Source organism: Schistocerca cancellata, chromosome 10, assembly GCF_023864275.1.
Source record: "Schistocerca cancellata isolate TAMUIC-IGC-003103 chromosome 10, iqSchCanc2.1, whole genome shotgun sequence".
NCBI lineage: Eukaryota > Metazoa > Arthropoda > Insecta > Orthoptera > Acrididae > Schistocerca > Schistocerca cancellata.
The window spans coordinates 58,243,342-58,260,697 of record NC_064635.1 but is presented as its reverse complement, the minus strand read 5'-3'; the positions used below and the strand labels follow the sequence as shown (position 1 = coordinate 58,260,697).

General features: G+C 41.0%; 1 protein-coding gene across 2 annotated transcripts in view; it reads right to left on the bottom strand.

Annotated features, from left to right (window-relative positions):
* Positions 1–388: 388 nt before the first annotated feature.
* The window catches only part of LOC126106766 (nucleic acid dioxygenase ALKBH1), a 31,099-nt gene continuing 14,131 nt past the window's right edge, over positions 389–17,356 (bottom strand). The window contains exons 5-6 of one of the 2 annotated variants that reach the window (XM_049913144.1): positions 5,569–5,762; positions 389–1,353 (exon numbers count right to left, since the gene is read on the bottom strand). In XM_049913144.1, the coding sequence (XP_049769101.1) occupies positions 1,059–1,353; positions 5,569–5,762 (489 nt within the window). In that variant the 3' untranslated portion in view covers positions 389–1,058. The remainder of the gene's footprint in view (positions 1,354–5,568; positions 5,763–17,356) is intronic. The other variant, XM_049913143.1, reaches the window with a different exon arrangement.

Below are 17,356 nucleotides of genomic sequence, written 5' to 3'. Positions count from 1 at the left end.
ATTCGAAGTACATGAGTTCCGCAGTGTGTCCCATTCTGCTCTCTCACGATGTCTAATGACTACTGAGGTCGCTGACTGGAGTACCTGGTGGTAGGTGGTAGCACAATGCACCTAATATGAAAAACATATGTTTTTCGGGGTGTCTGGATACTGTTGGTCACATAGTGTATATTTTGACAAAAGCATAAAAGCTGTCTTATTTTGAATAGTATGAATTCAGAACTGGAAATGGTACTTTTTGAATGAAATCATCCAAAACCAATTAGTGGCTGGTTACTGAAAACCATCAACAATTAATTAAATACTGACCAACACTTTTGTTTGGTATTACTTCTCCTACACACTGATGAAATTTATTCACACAGTACTGGATTATAAATCCACATTTAATCTGAATAAACCATTAGCTGCTCTAATTATAACACATTGATACTTCATTTTACCATAAAAAACTATGCCAACTTATTTGCACACATGGTGCCTCATTTATTCAGGCACCATTTAAACACAAATCTCAGAGATATAATAATTTTCCTCACACAGTTTCCTTGCTTACCTTAAAGTTCATTTCTGTACAATAAAAATGATGAAGTTTCTGAAAAGTTGGTATTTGTTTGTATTATTAACAATAATCACAGAGACCCTGCTAACACATTTGTCCATATCATCAGTGAGTATTTATTACAGGCACTTTGCTTCTGAATACTGAATCACTTAGCATCATTCCTTTGTCAAGATTCATTTTTCACTGCCTCATAGCCATATGTTAATTAGCTTACAGTAACCACCTTGATACACAGATCAATGAATTAATTTAATTGACCCCTTATGCATAAACTGACCCCATACAAATTAATTATCCTGGAAATTCAAGTCCAAGGTGCATTTTATCAAATGAAAATATATTTGTCTGTATGAAAGATGCCTTACCAGGTGTGCGATACACACGCCAACAATTAAAGCGGAAGGACAGATGCTGGGCATCAATTGCTATACAGAACAATTCATCTATTTGCTCTCAGATACTTATTTATTTTCCATAGTCACAATATTCTGAGTCAGGATGCTACAGATGACAGTGATTTTTGCCCCTGCCTCAAAACTTGTCTTACATTTACATTTATACGTGATGACATAACATATTTTTCAAATGGTATCCACAAGTCCTCACTATCCCTGTCTAGCTCAAGATGCCAAGGCTGAATGCTGTCGAGAACAATTCGAGGGACACCGTGGTAACACAGCCGACTCTGCCCAGACATGATGGCTACATCCCCACTGTGTAAGTACACTGCTGATGGTTCGTCATCCATGGTTGTTCCTCCCAGTAGAAAGATGGCTGTCTGTCCAAAACTGGTGGCAGAGATTAAGTGTCAAATACCAAGCAAAGGTTCACAGTCTGGCATGATGAATGCACTCAATATGACAAACAAATATCCTCACACATTATATTACACATGTAGAGTAGGAATTTATTGTATTTTTAAGGGTTGGAAGATTAAATGATACACCCTAGCAGTGTAACTAATTCTGCGAGATTATGTTCTTGCTTTGGTCTCCAGTCTGAAGATTGGCTTCATACAGTACCCCACAAGTGTATCCTGTACAAGCCACATCACCTCTGCCAATTCTTTCTTATAGTGAATTTGTGCCATAAATTTATTTTCTCCTCAGTTTGATTCAGAACCTCCTCATTAGTTATCCGATCGATTTATCTTCAATATTGCTCTATAGCACCACATTTCACTTCCATACAAGGCTATGCTCCAGACAGACAACTTCTAAAATGAGTCCCTAACATCTGAGTTTATGTTAAATGTTAACAAAATTGATTTTCAGAAATGTTTTTTGCCATTACAAGCCTTAATGTTATATTGTGTTACAAATGGCATTCAAAAAGTTTTGCACAGTCATCTCTAATTTTTTTTATTTTTTGCAGGAGGAGAATGAGGTTTTTTGTGCACATACTTGGAACATTTAGCTATAAGTTGGTATACAAAATTATTTTCTTTTATTTATAGGTGAGTCATAATGGACCGTGAAGTAGATGTCAGGTTGCGACAACGGTCGTTGATGGAGTTCCTATTCAAGACCGGCAATGACTCTGCCACATCGATTCACAGGAAGTTGCTCCCTGTTTATGGGGAGGACACCGTGGATCGCAGCAGTATCCAGCGGTGGTCGCACAGGTTTAAAGAAGGTGATTTCTCTCTACTAGACACCTCATGATGAGGTAGACCATAGGCGGTAATGAGTGATGTGAATAAGGAAGCCATTGATCAAATCATCCAAACTGACAAGATGTGTGATGACATGACAGCTTGCTGAAATGACTCGTTTGTCATTGGGTAGTATGGTATCACTGGTACAGTCACTAGGGTACAGAAAAATCTGTGCACGTTAGGTGCCTAGATTATTGACAAGAGGAATAAAAACGATAAGGAAGAATTTGTGCGAGGGTCTCATGAAGACCGTTACTGAAGAGTGGAAACAGTGATTTGAAAGTGTCATTACCCAGGATGAAACAGGGTTGTTTTTGTCCGAACCTGAGAGCAAAACCCAATCCACGGAGTGGCGTCATCTCGGGAGAAGAAACCAAGACTTCCACGAACAGCAGGTCGAAAGGTGGTGGCCTCTTTCTTTTTGGATCAATGTCATGTCATTTTCATTGACTTTTTGCACCCTGGCTCCAAAATTAACAGGGACTGTTACTGTTTGTCATTGGACAAGCTGCGATGTGCCATCAAGACCCACAGACCACAGCTTCAGGGTCAGCTCATCAGACTACACCAGGACAATGCCAAACCCCATACAGCCCTTATGGCACAGGAGAAAATCAGGAAAATGGGCTCAAAATTGTTCCTCACCCTCCCTACAGTCCAGACTTGGCTCTGTCTGATTTTTACCTCTTTGGTCGTCTGAAGGCCTACCTGCACGGTAAAACATTTGATAGTGAGAAAGACCTTATTTCCTGTGTCAAGCAATGGTGTAAAAGGCAATCCCCAGAATTTTACCAATGTGCATTTACATCAATGAAAGAACGTTGGGCCAGATGCATCACAGCTGATGGAGGCTACATTGAGTAGGCTCAATGTATTAGCTAAATGTTCCAAGTATGTTCACAAAAAATTTCATTCTCCTCCTGCAAATAATAAAAAAATTAGTGACAACTGTGCAAAACTTTTTGAACACCCTTTGTATTTTGCTCAACAAACAGTGAAACTTGTCTTACTACTTTCAGTGTCTCATTTCCTAAGCTAATTGTTTTGTCACTGCCTGCTTTAATTAAACTATACCCTACTGTCCTTGTTTTACTTTTGTCAATATTTATTTTTAACATCTTTTCAAGATACAATCTAATCGTTCACCTGCTTTTTCTAGTCCTCTGCTGTCTCTGATATAACTGCAATGTTATTGACAAACATCACTGTACTTCATTTTCCTTTCCAAATTCTCCTTAGTTGCCTTATACTGAACGCATAACAGGAGGGATAGTCTACAACCGTGTCTCACTCCCTTGTCAACTAAAGCTTCCCTTTCATGTTTATCTTATATGCTGAAGAAAGCCCCCCCCCCCCTCCCCCCCAACTGACTAAATCCTTTCACATCTGTCTCATGCATTTCTAGCATACTCTGAATGAAACAAATGTTACAAAAGCTTGCAAACAGGTGCAAATGGATGTCGGTTACAATAGTCATGCAGAGACAAGTATGAAGAGCTGCATCAAACCAGTCATCATATTAAAGACTACAGCAAAAAATAATGGATTTGTTAGACAAAACCACTGTTTCATCATCTGCTCAGTCCTATATATTTTAATGTTATCTGATAGTTTTGTTCTGTATCTCCCCCCACCCACTCCCCTTTCTGAATAAAACAAAGGTTACTTTGTTTACTAGCCAAACAATAAAGCAAACTCACCTCGGGCAGTGACAGGCTCAAATAAGGGAATAACCTTTTACAAAACAAATTATTAAACAACGTTCATACTGCATTGCTATGTTATGTCATAATGCTTAAAAGCACTTACTGAACACAGCAAATGAAAAAATAGGTGTTAACAACAGCTGAGTGACTCGAGTGAGAAGGATGTAAAAGGAACTTGAAATGGCCTGGCCAAAGAGGAACAAACAGGCTGCCGTCACTGTTGAAGATTTCAGCATAATTACAGCTAATTAAGAAGAACTATTGCAATGTTGGAACTTCATACATAACAGGAGAAGAATCATTGAAAATGGTAAACAATTGGAAAACTGAACATAAGTCCATACCTCTTTGTCCTCACTAATGCTGTCCTCTCTGGCTTATCATTGCAATAATAGTACTTTCTAATTTATAGAATTTCCAGTTTAATGGTGGTTCCCAAGCAAGAAAATTATCCCCTTAAAGTTTCCTATTCATTCTTGTGACATATTTGCTCCTGCAAATCTAGAAATAGTTTCTGCCATTACATGTAAATCTACATATATGCTCCACAAACCACTAACCACTCGAAGTGCATGGCAAAGGATACTTCTCATTCCAGCTGCATATGGAGTGTGTGAAAAATGACCGCATAAATATCTCTGTGCACCCTTGATCACTGAAATTTTGTTATCATCTTTTGCTGGATAGTTTGTGTTTACTTTCAAAAGTTTGTCAATTTAGTTGTTTCATCATTTCTGTGATGCTCAACCGTGAGTCAAACAAACCTGTTACCATTTGTGCTGCCCTTCTCTGTATATATTCAATATCTCCCAGTTAGTCCTATCTGGTATGAGTGCCACACACTTCAGATTTTTCTAGTATTCTGCCAGTAAACTGAAGTCTGCCACCTGCTTTACCCACAGATGAGCCTTTGAGACCATTCCATTTTATATTTCTAGAAAGAGTTACACCCAGGCATTTGTATGGGTTGTCAGATTCCAACCACAATTCACTGTTATCGTTGTCATAGCATTCCACTTTTTTTATTCCAAAATTTCACATTTTTGTACATTTACAGGAAGTTTTCAATTTTTGCAACATTTTAAAATCATATTGAGGTACGATTTAATATTTCTGCATCTTTTTTTGGATGGTACTCATTACGGACAAAAGTGCATCACCTGCAAAATGTCTGAGGTTGCTATTAACACTGTCTGCACAACACGAACAAGGGGTGTAACACACTTCCCTGGGGCAAGCCTGAGGACTGAAGATACTTCTACCTCTACTGATGAGTTTCCACCCAAGGTAACATGCTGCATCCTGCTTACCAAGAAATCCTTCGCCCAGTCACAGATTTCTTTTGATGCCCCATATGGTCATACTTTATTAATAAATTCTAATGTAGTATCAAGTCAAACGTGTTTTGGAAGATATGAAACACTGCATCCACCTGATTGCCTTGATCTATGGATTTCAGGATAGCAAGTGAGAAAAGTTTTAGTTGGATTTTGCACGATCAATGTTTTCACAATCCCTGCTCTTTGGCACAGAGTAGGTCATTCTGCTGAAGATACATCATCATGTTGGGGCACATTTGTTTAAGCCTATTTAAGTAACCAAGTTTTAAAACATAATGTTTGTTATCTCAAAAAATTTACCTGAATGACAGTAAAGGTGCAGTAACATCTTCCTCAGAGTGATCTGTATGTCCTGAGAGAGTTGAATCCAGGTGGTAAAAGTTCACAATAGCTGCTTCAGCAGAGAAGCTGGGAAATCCCACAGCCTCACAGACATATTTACAAACAGTGGCAAGGTCTGTTGGAAAAGGGTCCCTTGCAAACTCTGAATACACCTGGTGGGAGGGAAAAACCAACATGAAATCTGAAGTCTTTTTTAGTGGTACATGTTATTTATCTGTAACATGATTATAATTAAACTTTCCCTACTTGAGAAGGCTCCCACGAAAAGCGAGAGATGGTAGGAAAATGAAATTTTGTGGAAACATTTGTAAGGACATGCGGAAGAGAAATAACGACCATTGAAACAAACACATTTTAATTTCCACATGAGAGGATAATGTTAGCTCATTGCATACAACATTTACATTACAGGTTACAACCATTGCTCAATGTGACAACTATTTACATCCACAACAGTCTGGAACCACACTAGAGATACTGTGTTACAATTGTTCGCCACACTTTTCGAACAGTGGACATTGCGGAATGTTCAGTTATCGTGATGAGGCTCATGCACTGCTTGACGGTCACACATTGTGACCAGAATTCTCAGCCCAGGTAACAGTAATCTCTTCAACAATTTGTGGTGCAGCTGGCCATCAGCCACTCTGGGGAGCAATTCCCATATCACCAGTTAATATAAACTTCCGAATTATGTTCTTCAATCCTGGTGTGGAAAGAGGAGCTCTCCATATTCCTTTAATGCGTCGATACTCATGAAGGGCAGAAGCACTATTACTGCTTTTTGGATGAAACAGCTTTACGAATAAAGCCCTACTCACCATGTCCAGATCTGTGTTGACTGACTGCAACTGTAATTCACCCTGATGCTTGTGTTTCACTACTATGTCATCCAGAAGTACCGGCACCTAACAGCAATTCATGACACTAACACTACTAACAACATAAATCTTGTAGTGCACACCATCTGAACGTATCCCTGTAAAGTTAGGTACCCATATGGTAAATAGTTTCCTCTCTACACTGGCCCAACTAGCAAAAGTTTAATTATAACCACACTGTATCACATACAGGGTGATTCAGAATTCCTGTTACACAGTTACAGGCGTTGTAGAGGCAACTCACAACAGCAATATTTGGTAATAAACTCATGCCTGGAAATGCGCAGTTTGGAGGATAAATGAGTTAATGATAGAAGGCAACACATTGATAGTGGTAGGTGTCACATGACATCTTGTGTGATGTCATGTCACATGTCATCAGAGAAAAACAACGGTATCATCAGAGAACAACGCAATGAATTGAAGTGCATGTAAATCAGTTGCCACTAAGTGATTTACAAAGATGGTGCATTACAGAAAGGAAGAGTACCAGTTCTAAGAATCCACCCTAACTGTGGTCGAGACCACTGATCCGTCAGAATCCACCGCTGAGTACCCACAACATAGTAGGTTCCACGGATCTATCACAGAGCAGCATCTGGCGAGTTCTCCATGAACAGCAACTCCACCCATATCATCTCCATAGGGTGCAGGCAATGGGTGCAGGTGATTTTGCGCCACATGCCATTCCTGCATTGCCGTGCCTATGCTCCAGACTTTCCTTGGATCATTTTTTTCACGCAGAAGGTGCATTTCACAAACACAGGTCTGCTCAGTTGTCTTATTACCCAGGTTTCGGATGAGGAAAATGCTCATGCCATATATCCCCATGGTTTTCAGCACTGTGTCAGCTTTAATGTGTGAGCTAGTATTACTTATGGTCGTCTGATTGGCTCTTGTATTCTACCAGCCCATCTAATGGGTCACATCCACTTTGCTTTCCTGCAAGACTTACTGATGCAGCATTTGGAGGATTTGCCATTACATATCCACCAGATGATGTGGTTCCAGCTTGAAGGCGTGTCAGCTCACTTTTTATGCAACGCCGAAAACATTTGGAGGAAGGTGGATAGGTCATGGTGGACTGATACACTGACCACCACAATCACCTGATTTAACACCTTTGGACTTTTTCCTGTGGGGCTACGTGAAGAGCATCGTTTACAAGACTTCTGTGGAGTCACAAGAAGATTTCCTCGCCCATGTAATGTCTGTAGCAGAGCTCATTTGGGACACTCCAGGAATTTTGAACCACGTGTGTATGAACAAATTCCTCATTGCCACTTCGAGCAAATGTTGTTGTTCATGTAGGTACGAGTTGGATGATGCATGTGCAGTGTACCTTTTGACATTTTTTCAGTCATTTATCTTCCAAACGGCACATTTCCAGATGTGGGTTTGTTACCAAATATTTCTGTCCTGAGTTCCCTCTACAACAATTATAACTATGTAATAGTGAAATATGCTCACTATTTTTATATACTTGAATTTAACATATTTCGTGACAGTACCCACTTTTCCGTGGATGTTTATAAGATGATATTTGACTTTTTTGTGTTGGCTTCAGTCGTCTAGTGAACGTACGATTCCATAATGCTGTTTCGTCGGCTGCGGGAATGTCCTGGTTCAATGCGTGTGCCTCATTTTTGGTGCTTCAGATACCATTTTACCGAATGTGCTTCCTTCTTGATGTTTATATAAAAAAAGTAGTAGAATAACTCATTTTTGCTGGTCATTTGCAAATTATTATAACGGGGACCTGTACATTGTTCCACTGTCACACACCGAGTGTTCACTGCCGACTGGCTATGGCCAAAGACATTTCACACAACACACAAGCTTCCACTTGTAACCAGTCTCTTTGATATTATTTGTCACATCTACTAATATTAATCAATATGCTGTCACTCTCGAACATATAAGCAAATTAGCATAAAATAAGGCAAATTACAATTCACAATAAATATTCTGACAAAAATATAAGAAAACATTTACAACCTCCCTCATTACATTTGGTATCGACAAATCTGGTAGAAAATAACACATCTCCCAGATACATTACAATAAGAATTCTGAATTATCATATATATCTGATAATGCCTACCGAACGCCACATTAACAGGATTGACACAGATTCTGGAAATCGGGGAATTTCAAACACACCAAGGAAATATCAGGGAAATTTGAAAAAACACAAGAAAATCTCATTTTTGTCTCAGTAGATGAAATGGTTTGTTTGCTGAGGTATCACGCACTGTCGCTGGCTGGGTGCAGCTGAGTACTTGCACCGCTTCCCTCTCTCTCATTCCTACTGCTTCTTCCCTTCCTACCACTCCCCTCAGTTTGCAGTTCGTGCTGCCACCACTTCTTGCCGCTAGCCTAGCAACTGTTGACGAGAGGCAGGGACACGCGATAGTAGTTTGTTTGGATCTGATTCTCAGAGAGTGTTGACACAGTGGCTGAAGACAGCGGTCATGTGTGCACGAGTGACTGTGTGAATATGGGTGTGCTCTCGTTTTCTGACAAAAACTATGGCTGAAAATTTACTTGTGACAGTATGATTGTCTTTTTTGTGGCTGTCTACAGCTCAGCAATCATCTTTACAGTGAGTCACTACATATCTTCATTATTATTGATTGTCAGAGTATTTGAACAAGTTATCTGTTGCACGGATTGATCACCATGGTCTCATTTCATCAACATACTGATTATGGCTCACAGCTGGCCACACGAGTGGTTTCCCATGGTGGGTCAAAACTTGAGACTGTTTCTGCAGATATCTGTAATGGATCGGGCCTACCAATCTGAAGCCATTCGGTTCCCGCTAATGTGCTTACCTGTCTGTCAGATCTAGTTTCACCAATCTGCCCACAGGCCACGTCTATTTGTGTGTGTTGTAATGCAACAGATTTTCATCGTTTATCCATGGATCCAGGACTGCGGTGCTCCTCAGCAGGCCAGGGACAGTGGGTGATGGATTTCACCAATTGTGACTGTCTTCCTGCAAGTATGTTGCACAGTGTGGTGTTTTAAGGATATTTTATTTGTTCTACTACATTTTGGCACTTCAAAAGTAGTTTATATGTTAGAAAGTACGGACAATAAGAATAAGAGAATTGTGTCAGTCACTGGTGGTCTGCGCGCTACGTACTCTTAATTGCTCATAACTGCCGTCTGCTTCACGTCTGCTGTGCAGCGAGCTACGTTAATTTAAGCATTAACTGTATGTTTCTTACTTGTCACTTCTTCTTCCATGTGTTTTTGCTTTTAGGAAGCTTTAATTGTCAAGTGCTAGCAATAGTGTTCCATAGATTTCGTGTCTGTTTTGAATACAGTCAGAGAGAGTCCCTTTAGTCAACCATAGTGCCAGTAGTGCTAGTGTTTGTTTTCAATACAGTCCAGAGACAGCTAGTGCTATTTTCATTGTTTTCTACAAGAAGTGTCTAGCAAGTTTAGTCAACTATCAGCCGCCTTTAGTGAATTAGCAGTCTAGTTAAAAGTTGATTAACTCTCTACAGTAAATTGATTTCTTAGGATTGGTAGGATGCGTGACTGCTGTGTACGGACGCAGGAGGAGCTGGCCATTGTTCGCGAACAGCTGAACATGTTGATGGCCGTGGTCAGCCGTCTTCAGGCTGCTGCCTCAGAGTGTAGCGGCAGTGGGGAGTCTGGTGCATCGCATGGTACACCCCAGGTGTTACATGCTTCACCCACTGTCCCTGCTGTCGAGACATCTTCGCGGGTTCCGGGTGCGATTGGGCCACCCTCTCCCCAAGGGGAGTGGCGGGTTCAGCGGCGTTCGCGGCGGAGGGTCAATGTGGAGGCTGGCTGTGTGGCATCGCCCGCTATGCCTGTGAGTGGACATGTGGCCGCTCCTTCAGCAAGGTCCGAGCAGGCACACGGGGGGAGGGGTTTATTAGTTATTGGGAGCTCTAACGTTAGGCGGGTGATGGAGCCCCTTAGGGAAATAGCAGAAAGATCGGGGAAGAAGGCCAGTGTTCACTCTGTCTGCTTGCTGGAGGGTCTCATCCGAGATGTGGAGGAGGCCCTACCGGCGGCAATAGAGAGCACTGGGTGTACCCAACTGCAAATTGTTGCTCATGTCGGCACCAATGACTCCTGCCGCCTGGGTTCAGAGGTCATCCTCAGTTCATACAGGCGGTTGGCAGAATTGGTGAAGGCGGAAAGCCTCGCTCGCGGGGTGGAATCTGAGCTAACTATTTGTATTATCGTTCCCAGAACCGATCGCGGTCCTCTGGTTTGGAGCCGAGTAGAAGGCTTAAACCAGAGGCTCAGACAATTCTGCGGAGATCTGGGGTGCAAATTTCTCGACCTCTGCTATCGGGTGGAGAAATGTAGGGTCCCCCTGAATAGGTCAGGCATGCACTACACGCCGGAAGCGGCTACAAGGGCAGCAGAGCACGTGTGGAGTGCACACGTGGGTTTTTTAGGTTAGAGAATTCCCTCCCTAGGCCCGACAAGACGCCTTCTGAGACGCGGCAAGGTAGGAGTAGGCAAAATGCAACAGGGAATAACAATATTAATGTGCTAATAGTAAACTGCAGGAGCGGCTATAGAAAGGTCCCAGAACTGCTCTCATTAATAAACGGTCACAATGCCCATATAGTACTAGGGACAGAAAGTTGGCTGAAACCAGACGTAAACAGTAATGAAATCCTAAACTAAGATTGGAATGTATACCGCAGAGACAGGCTGGACAGTGAAGGGGGAGGCGTGTTTATAGCGATAAGAAGTGCAATAGTATCGAAGGAAATTGACGGAGATCCTAAATGTGAAATAATTTGGGTGAGGGTCACGGTTAAAGCAGGCTCAAACATGGTAATTGGATGTCTCTATAGGCCCCCTGGCTCAGCAGCTGTTGTGGCTGAGCACCTGAAGCATAATTTGAAAAATATTTCGAGTAGATTTCCTGAGCATGTTATAGTTCTGGGTGGAGATTTTAATTTGCCAGATATAGACTGGAAGACTCAAACGTTCATAACGGGTGGCAGAGACAAAGAATCCAGTGAATTTTTTTTAAGTGCTTTATCTGAAAACTACCTTGAGCAGTTAAACAGAGAACTGACTCATGGCGATAACATATTAGACCTTCTGGTGACAAACAGACCCGAACTATTTGAAACAGTTAAAGCAGAACAGGGAATCAGTGATCATAAAGCAGTTACTGCATCGATGATTTCAGCCGTAAATAGAAATATTAAAAAAGGTAGGAAGATTTTTCTGTTTAGCAAAAGTGACAAAAAGCAGATTATAGAGTACCTGACGGCTCAACGTAAAAGTTTTGTCTCAAGTACAGATAGTGTTGAGGATCAGTGGACAAAGTTCAAAACCATCGTACAATATGCGTTAAATGAGTATGTGCCAAGCAAGATTGTAAGAGATGGAAAAGAGCCACCGTGGTACAACAACCGAGTTAGAAAACTGCTGCGGAAGCAAAGGGAACTTCACAGCAAACATAAACATAGCCAAAGCCTTGCAGACAAACAAAAATTACGCCAAGCGAAATGTAGTGTGTGGAGGGCTATGCAAAAGGAGTTCAATGAATTCGAAAATAAAGTTCTATGTACTGACTTGGCAGAAAATCCTAAGAAATTTTGGTCTTATGTCAAAGCGGTAGGTGGATCAAAACAAAATGTCCAGACACTTTGTGACCAAAATGGCACTGAAACAGAGGATGACAGACTAAAGGCCGAAATACTAAATGTCTTTTCCAAAGCTTTTTCACAGAGGAAGACTGCACTGTAGTTCCTTCTCTAGATTTTCGCACAGATGACAAAATGGTAGATATTGAAATAGACGACAGAGGGATAGAGAAACAATTAAAATCGCTCAAAAGAGGAAAGGCAACTGGACCTGATGGGATACCAGTTCGATTTTACTCAGAGTACACGAAGGAACTTGCCCCCCTTCTTGCAGCGGTGTACCGTAGGTCTCTAGAAGAGCGTAGCATTCCAAAGGATTAGAAAAGGGCACAGGGCATCCCCATTTTCAAGAAGGGACGTTGAACAGATGTGCTGAACTATAGATCTATGTCTCAGACATCGATCAGTTGTAGAATTTTGGAACATGTATTATGTTCGAGTATAATGACTTTTCTGGAGACTAGAAATCTACTCTGTAGGAATCAGCATGGGTTTCGAAAAAGACGGTCGTGTGAAACCCAGCTCGCGCAATTCGTCCACGAGACTCAGAGGGCCATAGACACGGGTTCACAGGTAGATGCCGTGTTTCTTGACTTCCGCAAGGCGTTTGATACAGTTCCTCACAGTCGTTTAATGAACAAAGTAAGAGCATATGGACTATCAGACCAATTGTGTTATTGGATTGAAGAGTTCCTAGATAACAGAACGCAGCACGTCATTCTCAATGGAGAGAAGTCTTCCGAAGTAAGAGTGATTTCAGGTGTGCCGCAGCGGAATGTCGTAGGACCGTTGCTATTCACAATATACATAAATGACCTTGTGGATAACATCGGAAGTTCACTGAGGCTTTTTGCGGATCATGCTGTGGTATATCGAGAGGTTGTAACAATGGAAAATTGTACTGAAATGCAGGAGGATCTGCAGCAAATTGACGCATGGTGCAGGGAATGGCAATTGAATCTCAATGTAGACAAGTGTAATGTGCTGCGAATACATAGAAAGATAGATCCCTTATCATTTAGCTACAAAATTGCAGGTCAACAACTGGAGGCAGTTAATTCCATAAATTATCTGGGAGTATGCATTAGGAGTGATTTAAAATGGAATGATCATATATAGTTGATCGTCAATAAAGCAGATGCCAGACTGAGATTCATTGGAATAATCCTAAGGAAATGCAATCGGAAAACAAAAGAAGTAGGTTACAGTACGCTTGTTCGCCCACTGCTTGAATACTGCTCAGCAGTGTGGGATCCGTACCAGATAGGGTTGATAGAAGAGATAGAGAAGATCCAACGGAGAGCAACGCGCTTCGTTACAGGATCATTTAGTAATCGCGAAAGCGTTATGGAGATGATAGATATACTCCAGCGGAAGACTCTGAAGGAGAGACGCTCAGTAGCTCGGCACGGGCTTTTGTTGAAGTTTCGAGAACATACCTTCACCAAGGAGTCAAGCTCTATGTTGCTCCCTCCTATGTATATCTCGCGAAGAGACCATGAGGATAAAATCAGAGAGATTAGAGCCCACACAGAGGCATACCGACAATCCTTCTTTCCATGAACAATACGAGACTGGAATAGAAGAGAGAACCGATAGAGGTACTCAAGGTACCCTCTGCCACACGCCGTCAGGTGGCTTGCGGAGTATGGAGGTAGATGTAGATTAACCACACTACACCTGTAAAATAACAGATGTAACACAGTGAATAATAACTGACAATATCAAACATAGTAGAACCAACATTTTACTGGTGGTCACCTACAGTGTTGGTTTACACAATTCTTCTCCACCTTATACACTTATTTGAAGAGACTTACTTTTTCTGAGGTTATTTCTGAAATCAGTGAAGGTATTTTAAATCCATCTTGCGACTCCAAGGAAATGCGTATTTTTGTCACCAAAGGTGTTCCGTTGTATTAAAATGAAATATCAGTGGTCTTAATGAAACACATATACCATACGGATTGCTTAGTCCATCTAACAACAGTTCATTACAAAAGATGTTGATGTTAGTACTTAAGATTTTTGCTCACATCAGAAAATGCCATCTACTTGCAAGTTGTTTTAGGTATTTCCTCGTTTGTACTGCTTCATGTACCGTAGCTGTAAAGACAGATTGTAAGCTTATGTCTCAACTTATCCTTGAGATCTCCAAATTTGTCAGGAAAAAAATGCTAAAACTTGTGGGGAAATCAGGGAAATATCAAGGAATTTCACTTGGTAGAACTTGTGGCAACCCTGATTAAGTACCACGCCACATTACAGAAACTCTTTCCGCAGTATGTGTCTGGTCTACTGTCAAGTATCTTAACACACTGTTTTGTCAGCCTCTTCTCACCTATCCCTAGCTGATATCAGTAATATTTTATTCTTATATTTCTAACTGACTCAATCTTTCATTTTCCTTGGACACTTCTTCCCTTCCTTGTAATATCTACTGTCTATCAACAGTATTTGGATGTACTGTATTACAGAGTATCTTTCTCAAGAATTTCTTGGCTTCTCTTAGTCTCCACATTCCTGTGATTTGGAGGATTTCACTAACATGCATACACAGTTTATTCACAGTGTTAGTTTGCCTTGAGATGGCTTTTCACTTGAATAAAGCGTGTCCTCTGGAAAGCAGTGACTGTCTTCTCTCACTTGGTGTTGCTCATTTGTTAGTTCTCAGTTTCACGATTTCCCTCAAATATGCATTATCCAGTCATATTAATGTGATAACCTGTCAAAAGCCTGAACAATTATCTTTTGCAGTGCAGCCCACTGCAAGACATGGAGTGAGAAAGTCAATGAGGTTCTGGAAGGTACGGGCAGGATGTGGAGCTGTGCCAGCTCCTATGCCATGGTCAGCTGTGCTAGGTTTGTCGGTTGAGGATCCGTGGTGAGAACAGCCCAATCAAGGCGGTCCTGAAAACTCTCGACTGGGTTTAAATCTGGAGCATCTGGTGGCCAGGGGAGTAGAGTAAACTCATCCCTGTGCTCTTCGCAACACGCACATACACTGCAATCTGTGTGACATGGTGCATACTCCTGCTAGTAGATGCCATTGTGCTGAGTAAACACAAACTGGATGTAGGGGTGGACATGGTACCCAATGATAGATGCATATTTGTGTTGATCATCCACAGAATACCTCAAAAACACTCCCCAGACCATAACACCATCTCCTTGTTTGTTCCACTCAGTGGACATCCAGCTGCAATATTGGCATGCAAATTCCAGCATTCTCAAATGCAGGAACATTCACTGAATTCTCACTGAGGAGACACTGAGCTGACCTTTGCTTCATACACGCATTCAGTTGCTTAAAAGTTGCATGTCTATTCGCCTGAACACATCTACATAGCTGTTGTTCACCCTTACCATCTATGGCCTGTGACGCAACACAACTGCCTCGGTGCTCATTTTAGATAACGTCATTTTGCCTTGAATCGTATACTTTAACGACAGTGACACGTGAACAGTTTACAAACTTGGCCATTTCAGAAATGCTTCCAACCATAGCCAGAAAGCCAATGATTGTATCCTTTTGAAAGTAGAAAAGTTCCTCCGTTTCTGTATTAGAACAACTGCACTGTTTTCAGAGTCCCTCTGACATGCATTATTTACTCTCCACTGCTTGTGATGCCACCTGCCATCTGTGAATGGTTATTGCATGTTGATGTCACACATAGGCGTTGGTCAGATTACCGTGTATATAGCTACCAACACTACCTGTCTTACACTGGTCTTCAGATGATGAGCTGCTTTGATGTTTGCCATATAGTTTTTTTTTTTTTTCTTTTTTAAAGGAAATTTGAGGTCCTGCTTTTTCTGCTTGCTATTTTAGTTTATTTATCTGCTCTGTAGAGTCTATATTGGTATTCAAAGACAGGGTTGCAAGATCGCCTGAGAATTCAAAGCTGTTGATCTTGTGAACTTACTTGCAGTTTTAATTTTTTTGCTATTGTTCATTCGAACAGCTGATGTGTTGTCCGTAAAGTCTGGCAAGATTTCCATTTTCAGTACTCGCCCCACCCCAATGGAATTTGCAATCCAACTTTTGCTGCATTTTTTTTCCGAGTACTTCAAGTTTGACATTTAGCCTCTTCTACATTATTTGCAAGTAGTGCAAAATTGCCTATGAATGCTAGCAATTGCTAATTTTGTTGTTGAGTTGACATTTCTTATTCCTTTCTCATGTGACCTCCTCTGATCTGCAATTAAAGAGTAATGATTAGAGTACATCCCTTTGACAAAGACCACAAACAGTAATGATGAGAGTACATCCCTTTCACAAAGACTAGTTCGGATTTCAAATGATTCAGACAATTTGTCTATTATTACAATCAGTCTCTGAAAATTGATACTTGGAGGAACTGTCAACATCAGTGCCCCCAGCCAGCCTGTTAAAGTACGTCCTTTCTGTACGCCAGTCTGCTATTCATCACATCTCATCCTGTTTGGTGAGTAATGATCTGTCCTCATACATATACTTCTGTTCCATCCTGTTTTTCTCCCAGTTTATTTCAGACAATGCTAGGTAGGTACTACTGTTATTTCCAGAAATTGCACTGATGTACTATCATGTTGTACTTCACAGAGCAACAAGAAATGACAACCTGGAAATGGAGTGCTAATTATTTATATCATCTAACAGAAAATAAATCAATATGGAAGTTACTGACACTAGTTTCGTTGCGATGCTTTGACAATTTTGCCACCGTACGTTTAACTTTCATCTGTTCACAGCCGAGCAGCTTCAGCCATCTCTTGTCACCTTAAGATCCTTGTCAAAGATGCAGCAAGCTGTAACATTTTGTGTAAACACAAGTTATGCAGTGTCTCAACTATTACAGCTGCAGCAATGCACGACTTGTACACAAATTCGTGCAGTATGCTGTGTATTGTGTAAGGATCTGAAGGTGACCAGCAATGGTTGAAACTGGCCACATATAACAGTGGAAGTGTGTCTGGCAATAAAATTGTTTAAAGCTTGTAGCAATCACAGATTTCTCTTTTGACAAAAAGTCTTTTCTTTTCTTACACAAAAGAAAGAGGGGGGAGGGACGGACATTAATATTGATTCTATGCTTCACTACAGAACTGTACCAATAAGCATTGCATATAGCGTCGCAATTACAAAATAAAATGTGTGCGCTTATTAAACAAAGAAGAAAATGGAAACACCTTAAACTATGACTGACTTGTTGTAAAGTA